The 13,073-nt window shown below is 38.3% G+C and overlaps 1 protein-coding gene across 1 annotated transcript in view; it reads right to left on the reverse strand.

Moving 5' to 3' along the window:
* rasgrf1 (Ras protein specific guanine nucleotide releasing factor 1) overlaps positions 1-6,661 on the reverse strand; it is a 47,609-nt gene extending 40,948 nt beyond the window's left edge. The window contains exon 1 of the mRNA XM_066701886.1: positions 6,050-6,661. Coding sequence (XP_066557983.1) covers positions 6,050-6,325 — 276 coding nt within the window. The 5' untranslated portion in view covers positions 6,326-6,661. The remainder of the gene's footprint in view (positions 1-6,049) is intronic.
* Positions 6,662-13,073: the final 6,412 nt, after the last annotated feature.

Genomic DNA, 13,073 nt, shown 5'->3' on the forward strand with positions numbered 1-13,073 from the left:
ATTGAAAAGACTGACTATATCTATAGATATATAGATATAGTCATTGACATTACCCTGCACACAAGTGTCAGTGTGAAAGGTCAGAAGAGGAGATAACAGGTTAATAAAGCCCTGTCCATGAAAAACAGATCATTTCCCAGATTGCTTCTCATCCTTCTCCCTCACAAGTACTGTGTAGCTGACAAATGTTAATGTAATAACTGCTTCTTTTGGACACTTAGGTTGTCAGAGATATTAATACACAGAGACTTTACAACACTGTAAAGCCAGGCCATCATGAGCACACAGGAGAGTAAGACAGGTTACAAATAAAGGGAGGTATTTCAGTCCATTTTTCACTCATTTCAGAAGTCAATCAACCCAAAATGTCAGTAAGCCATTTATAGTAACCCATGAAGTCACCTTCATCTATATGGTAGAGATGTTTGCTCCAGACTAACAAAGCTCATTTTGTAATGAAGCACCTGCTCATTTCAGACTCTTACCCTTAGTGACACTGTTTAATTGTGGCTTTATGAAGGTTGACCACCTTTAAGAGTTTGGAATGTCTGATCCACTTCTGTGAAGAAAGTATACATTCCTGGTAGATATTCAAATAAGAAACAACTGCAGCCAATGCCAGTGAAGGCAGGGAAGCATTTCTGATTTTGTGGCTTAAGCAAGACATCTGTCTGTCTTACACACATTTCAAGTGTTAATAGACTGGTCTCCCATGTTTAAAAGAAACGCTGCAGGGAGCAGTATGTAACGGCTATGTTTTCTTGCTTGACTGTGATTCCAGATGCGGATTTATGTGGATTCATTTGACAGGTTAGCCATGAATTGCTTCATTCTTGCTTTGTTCTGTGTATTGTGATTGTATGTGTGTTATATATACTGTCGGTTTTCATATGTGTGAACATAGCCACCACCGTGGAGAACATGCACGTTCTCCCTGCAGTTCAAAATACTACAGCACCTTCTGTGTCAGACTTCAGAAACAAAGCAGCTTGGCCTAACCTTTACCCACCTTGCAGTGATCAATAGACACACACATGGACAATAACTCCATATGGTGTAAACAGTAACATATTGGTACACATTAAATATTTTGGGCTTCCTGTTTGATTTTGTTATTTAAGGTTGCTTTAGTGAGAGAAATACAATAAAATAAAATAGAAAACAATGCATTTTTTTAAACCTGTCCTTTTAGTGTCAAGAAGAAGGTGTTGGGGAATGTTGGAGGGTTGATGGTGCTGGTGGTGGTGCTGGTGGTGGTTCTGGTGGTGGTGGTGGTGGGGGGGTGGGGTTGTAGGAATCTCTGTTCTATTTATCAATTAAATTAACTAATCAATCAATAGTGGACTGATTATTCCTTTGCTCCTGTGCAGTGTCTCTAATGCTCTTTTAATTATAAATGCTGACAGCCCTTCAGCCCACATACTGACAGTACATTGGCTGAGAGAGCTCCTTGTCCTTAGCCCCGCTGGCAGAACAATGGCCCCCTGCCCACCCAGCCTCTCCACACTCCCCCAGCTGCACACCTGGCCCCTTCACCACATGAAGAGACGACCAAGGGCAACGCCACCAGGCCATGAACTGTCCACTACTCGAGCGCCAATTAAAGGCTCTTACCGACAACCCTGCGTGGTCCTCAGCTCTCAATGCACCACGGCACACACTACAGAAGTCCCCCCACCTCCCCTCATCGCTCTCTCTCTCTCTGTTTCTCAGCTGCCTGTCCCTTTTTTCCAGGCTTTCTACATGTGCCCCTCACTACCCTCCTTCCCCCCCGCCCCCCAACACACAAGGTAATCTCAATCAGCCGTACCTTGTACCTTGACACGGACAGATGGCAGCCAACAAAATCAAAATCAACGCAGCCTGCTTTCTGGAAAGTTTTCAGCATTTACCTTTCTAACCCAAAGATGACTAAACTAAAAGGAACATGGTCTTGGAGTGGATCGTATTAACTGCCACAGACACAGACACACACACACACACACACACACACAGTGCACTTACTTGAAACAGTCAGGAGATCCAGAATGTCAGAGGGAAAGGAAAATCTACATTACACCAGTCCCTCCAGCCAGATCTGAAGGTATATAGTGTGAAGTTGCATGGCAGTGAATACGGGGGATATTTTCCTACTTTATAGCCATAGCAGGGTATTTCATTATCAATATACCCACCATGTTGCAGTGCTTTTTTTTTGTCACCCCTTACCACATCTGATTCCCACAGCACTCAGGATGACCTCCCCTCTCCTGTCCTACTGTCTGTGCAAGCACCCCATGCTGTGATGTACAAGGCCTTTTTGCATGGTGAAATAGCTTGTGTGCCATGAAATACCCTACTATCTATAAGAGAACAATCTGTGCTGATCTTGCTGTAAAAGAAGTACCCTATGAAAACCCTGCCCCTATACTTAGTTCTGACAACACTGCATATTGCTGCGCCATTTCAGGGGCACCCTTTACATCTGTAACAGATTCGTTTGGGCCTAAAACATGACTGGCTATTTGGATACCTATTCAAATGACACCGAAACCTGTAGTCTAAAGCTCTAAAGATTTGAGAGGATAACTTTGCAGTATTCCGTTACAGAATACTGATTACCTTGTTTTGAAAATAATCTGTAACCTAATCCATTACTCAAAGTCAGTAACGTAATCAGAATACTTTTAGATTACATTTGGAATCCTTTGTTTTCCCTTTATTAAAAAACAAAAGCAGTGAAACAAAATGTACTACACATTCTAATATGGATGACGTTTTGACACTGTTTATTTTTATCCACAGTACAAACAATTAAAATGGTAATTAAGATTTGCATCAGTTTAATTTTCTTTCATATTTATACTTTGCATTTTGTAGTAGTGTATGCATTTTTAAACAAGTGAAACTTTATTTTGATACCCTTTACATTTTTACAAACCGACATAAATCATACATATCAAAATGCGTTAATGTCACAGAAGGTGAATCACGTTAACCGTCATTTTAATGCGGGCGTTTGTTTCAGTTTTCTGCTATTCAGTGTTCTGTGAAACGCATTTTCTTCAAAACTTAAACAGGTATCTTCTCCGTAAATGTTAAGTACGTTAAATGCTTACAAAGGCTACAGTTTATTTTGTTGTATCTGTAAAGATACACAGATCAAGCAACTTGCTGTAACCAAAGGGGATTTAAATGCATTGCATTTTTCTATCGATGGGAAACACAGTCACCAGTTTCAATTCACCAGCACCTAAAACACACATTGAAATCAATGCAATTAGGCCGTTATTTTTAAGTATCAACACGCGAGGAATGTTCTGCATCTTGTTTCTGCAATTAACACATTATTGATGTCTTACCTTCTTTTAAGTGATAGCTATCGGTTGGAAAAAGTTGAAAGGTTTGACATGTGAGAATCCACAGCACCGCAGTTTATTCAGTTTGTGTGGTTTGTTTTGTTTGACTATTAATACGTTGTATGTTGTTATTTTGGTATTATATTAAGTCTTTCATTGTTAAGGTCACAGCACCAGCTAGGAAGCGCAGGAACCATTTGTAATTTACATGGAATTGTCTTAAATTTGGATGGGATAACTTATTACTACAAATACAAACTATCGATAACTTTTTTGGCTGTACTATGTATGTGCTGCCGTTTTGATTAATAATATTTAATTAAATCGTATGTATTATCTTTTTTATAAAAATGCGTATTTTCTACTCGCATGTCAAGCATAATTCTATTAAGGCTGCAAACATTTTAAAAATAAAATCTTATCTCCAGATGTTTTTATTTTATTTGAAGTTTTGCTTTAGAGCAGACAGCACATTGTAGCGTGGAAGGCACATCTTGTGTACTTGTGTACTTGTTCAATTATCTTTCTTTGAAACTGAATAATTGTCTGTACTTCAACGAGTGAAATCCCTGTTAACACACAATGTTGCCACAACGTTGTAGAAACGTAATTTACGTTGGCACGTTGTAGAACAGTGTGTTAGCTGGGATATCGCTGACTGGCAGCTTCCATTCTACCTGGCTATTGCAGAATGGCGCCGAATCAGCCGCTCTTTGGCTGGAGAGCGTAAATAAAAACTATGTTGTAAAAATACTGCAATACAATACTTCAGAATCGCCCAATTTCCTTACACTTGTACACTTTCAAGTAAATTATCTAGACGTAATCAGTGATCTCGGTAATTAGAATAATCACCTGACAGGTGTAACTGTAACCGGAATACAAGTATCGAAATGTAATCTGACTACGTAACGACGTTACTCCCCAACCAGTATATACAGCTCTGGAAAAAATTAAGAATTAATATAATTGTTTCTTATGTAACACATTCCCAACAAAAGGGCTTAGATATAGATTGAAAAGGTGGGATACTTAAGACTCTGTTCATAGGGATTATTTAAAAATAGTTTTCCTTCAGATGTCTAAAAAGATTGCAGTGAGATATGTGTTCCCTTCATCTCAGTCATGTAGTATGTAATATTTCTTCTTACTTTAAAAATTATTAAATATGAAGTTGATTTGTGTAAGTGGTCAAAATACAACTAAGGAACATAAATCACATTAGGCACATTTCTCTGACACTGTACTATTACATCAGCCGAGCAATAAGCTCTGAGCACATCACAAGGCCAAGCAATGCTGCTTGATAAAGACCATGAATATTTTAATTAGTACCTGACAATCACAGCTTACAGATTGTTTGGTGTGATAATTATAATCAGAAATGGTAATTATACATGCAATGTAAAGATATAAGAATATATATAGGTACAACTGCTTTGAGTAGCCAATGCTTTTTCCAAGAGAGCTCAATGGATGAGTGTCCCCTGTGTGAGCTACGCTAATCACTGTATCTTAATAATGTAAGGCATTAAAAGTATCTGGCTTTGCACATACATGTTGTTTATTGTTTTTGTTGCTAGATTTAGACATATATATGTATTTTGTTTAAAAAATATAAAACTAAAAACTAGAATTTCAAAATATGTATAATATAGCTGATCTCCTACACGACTGACATTATTTAAATAATTTTAACTGTAATTATCAGAAGTAGTTATCATATTATTAGCAGTAGACGCTGTCTTATATGCATTTCTAACTTTAGCATGTAGACTTTTTTCCAATTGGAGGCAGGTACAGTTGCCATGGAGGATGCCATTAATATAGAGGATTGGCTCTGAAATCAATACATCAAACTGAAAAAGTAGCATTACATCGCCTCTCCACCAGATGACGACGTTGAGACTTTACAAGCGTCTTAATTAGTCTTTATTGCTCGTTAAAGTGAGGAGAAAATGATCTCCCGAAACATACAACTTAGAGCTTAATTAGCTAGGCAACGTATTTTTATAACAACCAGAATATGTTTGAGAGGAAGCTCCTGATATGCTTTTCATGTATGCTAATTAAAACAAACCAATGTTATAATGTATGTATGTATATGTGTGTGTGTTTGTATGTATTTGGCAATTGTCAAATCACATAGTCTAACAATTATGCATAAATATGGAATGTGTATTTTCCAACAGAAACAGTTTCTAGTTGGTCGTTAATTTCAACTAATTTTATTACTGACGTGAATGCTGAAATGCAGTCTGTAACAAAGTTGATCTCTTTGCCAGCGCCTGTGGAATTGTAAAAAATTGATCTTCTAATGAAGAGACGAGGAGATAAACTTACAGCATTCAAAATGAACACAGGTACATCGTTATTACAACAGTCTCCCGTGGATGTTTCTCTGCCTGCGCCTTCTCCACATTTCATTGCAGTGGCAGCAGTTGCAGGTCTTTGCTAACACACACGCACGCACTAGGGGGGTGTGAGGGGAGCTGGGGGGAGAAAATCAAGGTGCGCATTCTTGACACTACTGTTCGATTTCTTTTGAGTGCAATAAGCCAGCGGTGCTGAGTGTATGCACTTCGTGAAAACATAATCCCTGCACACCCTCCCCAACCCCGCAACATAAGGCAAATTGTTATCATGAACAATAATCTTAATCTTAAAAACACTACAAAAAGCGTTCTTTTCACGTATCAATGTCGGCTTACCTGTTTTTCTAAACACTCCTTGGCTGACAGGGAAGGTTTGGGAGACGGTGCTCTGTCACACACGCATCCTTCCAAAAGGTATAATCCAGATGGCCGAGAGCTGGAATCGTTCTCAAAATAAAACAACATATTCTGCAGCAAAGCAAACCACTTGGTGTGCCATTTTGTGTTGTCTGAGCTCTTTTTGCTCAAACAGCCTCGCCTTGTGCCATCCTTCTTTGCCAAAAGACCTAGGTAGGTGACATGGCCATCATTAAGTCGAATTCCTTTCTGCATTTTTGTTCTGAAGCCACTGGGGAAAAAAAGCTTGTTGATCCTTACATCTTCTCAGAGCCAGACCCCCAAATAGACGTGCACTTTCTTGATTAGCAGGAAACTATAGCCCACTATACCCATCCGCGGCAATCACGCCGCTGTCTTTCAAAGAAAAGAAAAAAGACTCTAACATCCAAAATATGAACCTTCAATTGTTTTAAATTCCGAATGCCACATTTCTAGCCAGATCATACCGCTCACCCCCTCTACAAAGCCCTGTCACTGAGGAGAATATTTCACTGTGTGGTTTGCCGTTCTCTTAAAGTCTACCAGAATCCAGAGCTTACTGTATGGAGAGAAGCTGAGGAGTCATGTGATGTGTCCCTAGAAAAGCACATTTCAGAACCTCGGACAGCGAAACCAAAACCCATCAGGAAGCGGCGCGCTGGATTGTCATTAGCTTGATTCGATCGAACACCTGAAAAGGATCAACCTAAATTTAATTCCGGCTCAACCACGATCACGAAACATATATTTTTAATAACAGATTTTAGCTATATGAAAAAGCATGGAAGAAACAATAGTTTTCAGTGTGAAAGCACATAAAAACCCAAACATATATTTTCTCATATTTGTGACACCCTAGAATAAAAAGAAATCATGTTGTACAAAATAGACGAATTATATATATATATATATATATATATATATATATATATATATATATATATATATATGAGAGTGAGCGTGCAAGGGAGAGAGAGAGAGGGAGGGAGAGAGAGAGAAATGTATTGATATATGTATAGATAGATATAGACAGCATATATAAAAATTCTCGGGTTCACCAGTTGTTAATACAGTTTACTTGCATTTTCCTTTTATTCAAGAAGTTGAAAACAACAGAATATGTGTTTGTATTATATAAAGGACCAAATTGCAATAACAACCCAATGCATGATGTATAATAATTTCATTACTATGGTATTGCTTTTATTGTTGTTGTCGTCGTTTTAAGGAAGGAAAACACGCGCCACAGATTTGGGTAAGAGCAGGGAAAGTGAACCTCGGGTAAAGGAACAACATTAGCTTACATACCATAACTGGCTGCGGCAAACCTTAATGACAGTTAATTTATTTTTTATTTTTAGAAGCTTCTCGCCCACATATTTGCATTGCATGTATTACTCTTCGTCCTATTTCATACACGGAGCATAATATCAGTGTTGCTTAAGGCCATCTCTCTTCTGCGCAACCATAAACAATTAGGTAACATGGAGGACAGCGTGTGATAACGATAATGATGATGATGATGATGATGATGATGATAATAATAGCGTTCTTGAGATATTAAAGCCTTGCAAAACAAAACAGGTCTGTTTATAACTGTGTTGATTGTTGTGTATTTAATTTAGCCATTACAAACAATTAATTTCGTGAAAGCCGATAGGTCAACATTTACCATGCAAACAACGGGACTAAAATCGCATAAGTCAGTTTCTAAAATTGGCATCTGGCATACAATTATCCCTTCTTTGCCCTCACTCTCTGATAGCAGTCATGCTGCTCTCTCGTCTCAGTTTCACTTGTCCCTGGCACTTGTTTTATCTGAAAGCAGGAAGGACACAGTAGTTAAGGTAAAGGAGCGTGCTCTCCTGTGAGGTAAAATGACTGCTAAACCCGGAAAGAAAAGTCTCACAAGAAGACATTGTACTAATGCATTGCGTTGGTTTTATTAAAACAAAATAAAAAATAAATCATAATTAGCATGTCAGGCGTTACATTTTCCCATCACCACCTGCATAATGAATAGAACACAGTGCTTTGTTAAAACAGGGGCAACATAATGTGCTAGGCTATATATATAACAAAGTGTCTTTCAAAAATGTATTTATTGATTTTACCACGAAATTGTATTGTTCCTTCTGAACACGTGACGTCGTTACTGTATTGTTTTCCATCTATTTTTTAAATACTGTAAATAAACTCATTAATAAATAAATAACGAGACACGACAAGCAGGCCTGTTTTATTTTTAAACCTACTTAATAGCTTTTCCATATATTTCAAAGATACTCCATTGAGAGAGATTTATTTCGTCAAGATTAAATACACCTGTAGATAAACTTAGTATACTTCAAACTCATTAATAATAACACTACTACTACTACTACTACTACTAATAATAATAATAATAATAATAATAATAATAATAATAATAATAATAATAATAATAATAATACTTTTAAATCTTAATTGTTGTTGTTAATAATTGTTAACAAAAAACAATTTGATCCAAAGTGTTTAGACTGTATTATCAGATCGTTTCTTAAAGACAGCTTTCCCAATGTTAACATGATAATTGAATGGATGGGTTTAAACGTGATATTTCTAACTTTTGTATTTTATGTTGTACACCTGTAGATTATGTCGAGTTTGATTGCAATGTTCACCACTGTTAAACACTATATAACGCATTCAGAGAAATAAGCTCATGTTAGTTAGCCTATAAACCTGATATGAGTAGTTTTCCAGTCAGTTCTGCTTTGGGTAGTCACTGTGTAATGTATACAGAAATCACGCATCCACAGGTGTAAGGACATTAATGACGCTTTGGCTGAAGTTGTTTTGTTATGAGGATCTAGCAGACATTGGTTTAGCATAGATTGTACTGGCGGCATTACAATTAATTGAGCCTGTATGCAATTATAGGAGGATAAATATAGGAGGATAAATATAGGAATGGGCTGATAGATTCAGATTCATCGCGAATATGAAGTCGGACAGTTGCTTTTAATTATGATGGATACTTTCACCAAATGTGATCTGCGCGTATGTGGCGCATAAGCACAAGCAGTCAAGAACTATTCATACAAAAAAATCTGAGATTCATAACACGTTTATTAGTAGTCTTTATTCGCGTAAACACTATAGATTGCTAGACAGTGAGTATGTGTCTCTATATATCGATGTTATATCTAGTGTTGAAACAAGATGTTATAGACATTGGATGTCACATCTGGAGGTACTGAGAAAATCCGATTCGTTAGCCTCACAAATGTTTTAATTCGTTATCATCTTCGTTATCGCCCAGTTTCTGTGACATTCATTGTATCAAGCTCTGGCATTTTCTTTTTATCTGGTTTCATAAACGCCTTTTTGTTTGATTGATTGGTTGCCCGTTTTACTTATTTATCTATTTATTTATTTATTTATTTTCGCTGCTATTGCATTTACAGCCCACCTTGTGTATGCTGCAGTGAATTAGTGTCCAATGACAGGAGACAGATGGCGGGAAGTACCGTGCTGTCCTGCTCGGCTCATCTGGGGCTGGTAATGGGATCCTCACAGATTGGCTTCTCTTTTTTAAAGAGACTCCACAAATCTGAGTTTTGAAGGAAGTACACTAAAACTTGGAATTGGGTGAATGTAATGAAATTGGCACCAGCTCACAAGCTTTAAAGAAAGGCTTGGAGACTTGAACTGCAGTACTTTGCATAGATACAATGTATTTAGGGGGGGGATTGACATTATGTCTTTGAAGAAAAATCAATGTTTGGTGCATCTATTAACATATTAACACATTACCATCAAATGAATGCAGAAATATAGACCAGAATCTCAAGAGGTAATCAAACAAACCAACACACAAAAACAAAACACCACAAACAGAAAAAGAAACAGAAGATTGTAACAACATAAGGAACACATGGATAGAGGCCTATTGGACCATCAAAAAGAAAACCCCTGGAAGGTGGCAAGATAAAACCAAGTAGTGTGCAAGAGCCGGCTGAGCAAATATCATTGCAGAAGTGTCAGAATACATACAAATATGTTGAATATTATTTCCTATAATATCCTAAATTAAAAAAATAAAGTAAAAAAGAACACACATTCTTCCCTCTTGCTCACATATGTACAATGTAATTTAAAACCTTGATAATTTCCTCTATTGTCAGTTTCCAGTAGAAAATGCCTCCGGCATATTTCACATAAGTATATCTGTTCTGTCCAATGAAAGACCACAAAGAAGTTTACACTTAACCAGGAGGTAAATGATATTAAGATTAAATCCAGCATACTCTTGCTATACGGGGTCATTATTATTATAATAGGCAATAATCTGGCATTTCAATTGAGGCAGATCAAAGTACTTGCTCTGGCAGAATAAAGGGAAATCCATTTTTCTTACTGCACAGATGATGCAACAAGCTCTAGGCTCTTTCTTGAAATTGTGCCTTATATGCTAAGGCACTGCCTCCCTCAGAGTCTGTATTTAAGCTTATGTTAATGACTATCCATCCATCTCTCTCTAACATGTTTCTCTGAGCCAGGGAAGTGGTTGAACACAAGAGCAAAGACAACTTATTTAGCCAATGGCTGCTGACTGCACCAGCAACATTTATTCTGCTACACAGCTCAGTGAGTGGACAAGTGCCTCAGTGGAATCAGGATAGACGTTTAATGTAAGAACGGAAACATGCCAAACACTGCACTGATCTACAACAACTGTTAAAGATATACATATATATACACTCACCTAAAGGATTATTAGGAACACCTGTTCAATTTCTCATTAATGCAATTATCTAACCAACCAATCACATGGCAGTTGCTTCAATGCATTTAGGGGTGTGGTCCTGGTCAAGACAATCTCCTGAACTCCAAACTGAATGTCTGAATGGGACAGAAAGGTGATTTAAGCAATTTTGAGCGTGGCATGGTTGTTGGTACCAGACGGGCCGGTCTGAGTATTTCACAATCTGCTCAATTACTGGGATTTTCATGCACAACCATTTCTAGGGTTTACAAAGAATGGTGTGAAAAGGGAAAAACATCCAGTATGCGGCAGTCCTGTGGGCGAAAATGCCTTGTTGATGCTATAGGTCAGAGGAGAATGGGCCGACTGATTCAAGCTGATAGAAGAGCAACTTTGACTGAAATAACCACTTGTTACAACCGAGGTATGCAGCAAAGCATTTGTGAAGCCACAACACGTACAACCTTGAGGCGGATGGGCTACAACAGCAGAAGACCCCACCGGGTACCACTCATCTCCACTACAAATAGGAAAAAGAGGCTACAATTTGCACAAGCTCACCAAAATTGGACAGTTGAAGACTGGAAAAAGGTTGCCTGGTCTGATGAGTCTCGATTTCTGTTGAGACATTCAGATGGTAGAGTCAGAATTTGGCGTAAACAGAATGAGAACATGGATCCATCATGCCTTGTTACCACTGTGCAGGCTGGTGGTGGTGGTGTAATGGTGTGGGGGATGTTTTCTTGGCACACTTTAGGCCCCTTAGTGCCAATTGGGCATCGTTTAAATGCCACGGCCTACCTGAGCATTGTTTCTGACCATGTCCATCCCTTTATGACCACCATGTACCCATCCTCTGATGGCTACTTCCAGCAGGATAATGCACCATGTCACAAAGGTCGAATCATTTCAAATTGGTTTCTTGAACATGACAATGAGTTCACTGTACTAAACTGGCCCCCACAGTCACCAGATCTCAACCCAATAGAGCATCTTTGGGATGTGGTGGAACGGGAGCTTCGTGCCCTGGATGTGCATCCCACAAATCTCCATCAACTGCAAGATGCTATCCTATCAATATGGGCCAACATTTCTAAAGAATGCTTTCAGCACCTTGTTGAATCAATGCCACGTAGAATTAAGGCAGTTCTGAAGGCGAAAGGGGGTCAAACACAGTATTAGTATGGTGTTCCTAATAATCCTTTAGGTGAGTGTATATACACTGTGTTGAATGTTGAACACACACACAAACATACAGTGCATTCACATATACAGTATCCCACAGAATGGAACTGAAATGCATTGGACTCTCTGAGCTAAGACCTTTACAGTCCTGTCTCCCAGTGGAGCCAGCTGTTTGAATAGCTGAAATGTGTGGTGTGCCTCACCAGCCATCTGTGTTTTAATTATTATTGAGCCCAGGTCCCTGCAAGGCAAGCATTGTGCTAAAATGTCATATTCCCCATTGTGGAGAGTAACTTGCAGACTGGAAACACATCCCTCTGGTATCCAAAGTGAGATAATAGTTTGTCTCCCCCCCCCAAAGATTCCAGGAGTATTAATGTCTAAATTCCAAGTGTGGCTTGTGTACTTAGTCTTAATGGAGAACTGATCAGAAGAGTAGGATGGAGATGATTACTGGGAAGCACATTTGCCAACTTACTTGGCTTTTCATCCTATCTGCACTCTAAAAAACTTGATTGGACTAATGAATTACCCAACAGAATCAATGAAGCATCTTTCCAGCTGATCATTACATAGTTTCAGAAAAAGAAACACACACAAAAAACATGCTGAGGCATAGCTGCGACTGGGTATAAACACCACTGAGTGGATGATGATATTTGAGTGGTCTTGTCCTCTTCCATGAGCAAACTGCCACAAACCAGTGTATATGCTGCAAATATTATTGAAAATTGTTTGCAAAATAAAAAAGGAATTATTAGGTTTGCTCAGTACATGATTGTAAAGCATGTGTGGACACTGATCTTAGGACAGGTTATATTTGGCTCCCACCACTGTAAAGACAATATGCAGCTATGAGCACCCAATTTGTTTAAAAGGCAGTCTATGTTCTAAACTATTGTGTAGATATGCAGTCACCTGGCCACTTTCTCACACAAGACTAATTACTCCACCCCCCTTGTTTTCTAAACTGCTTCACATCTATTTTCATTGCACTGCCCTACTTTCTCTGCCACAGTGATTTAAATACCAGACTGCCTTGATGTC

Source organism: Amia ocellicauda, chromosome 4 (genome assembly GCF_036373705.1).
Source record: "Amia ocellicauda isolate fAmiCal2 chromosome 4, fAmiCal2.hap1, whole genome shotgun sequence".
NCBI classification, from domain to species: Eukaryota; Metazoa; Chordata; class Actinopteri; order Amiiformes; family Amiidae; genus Amia; species Amia ocellicauda.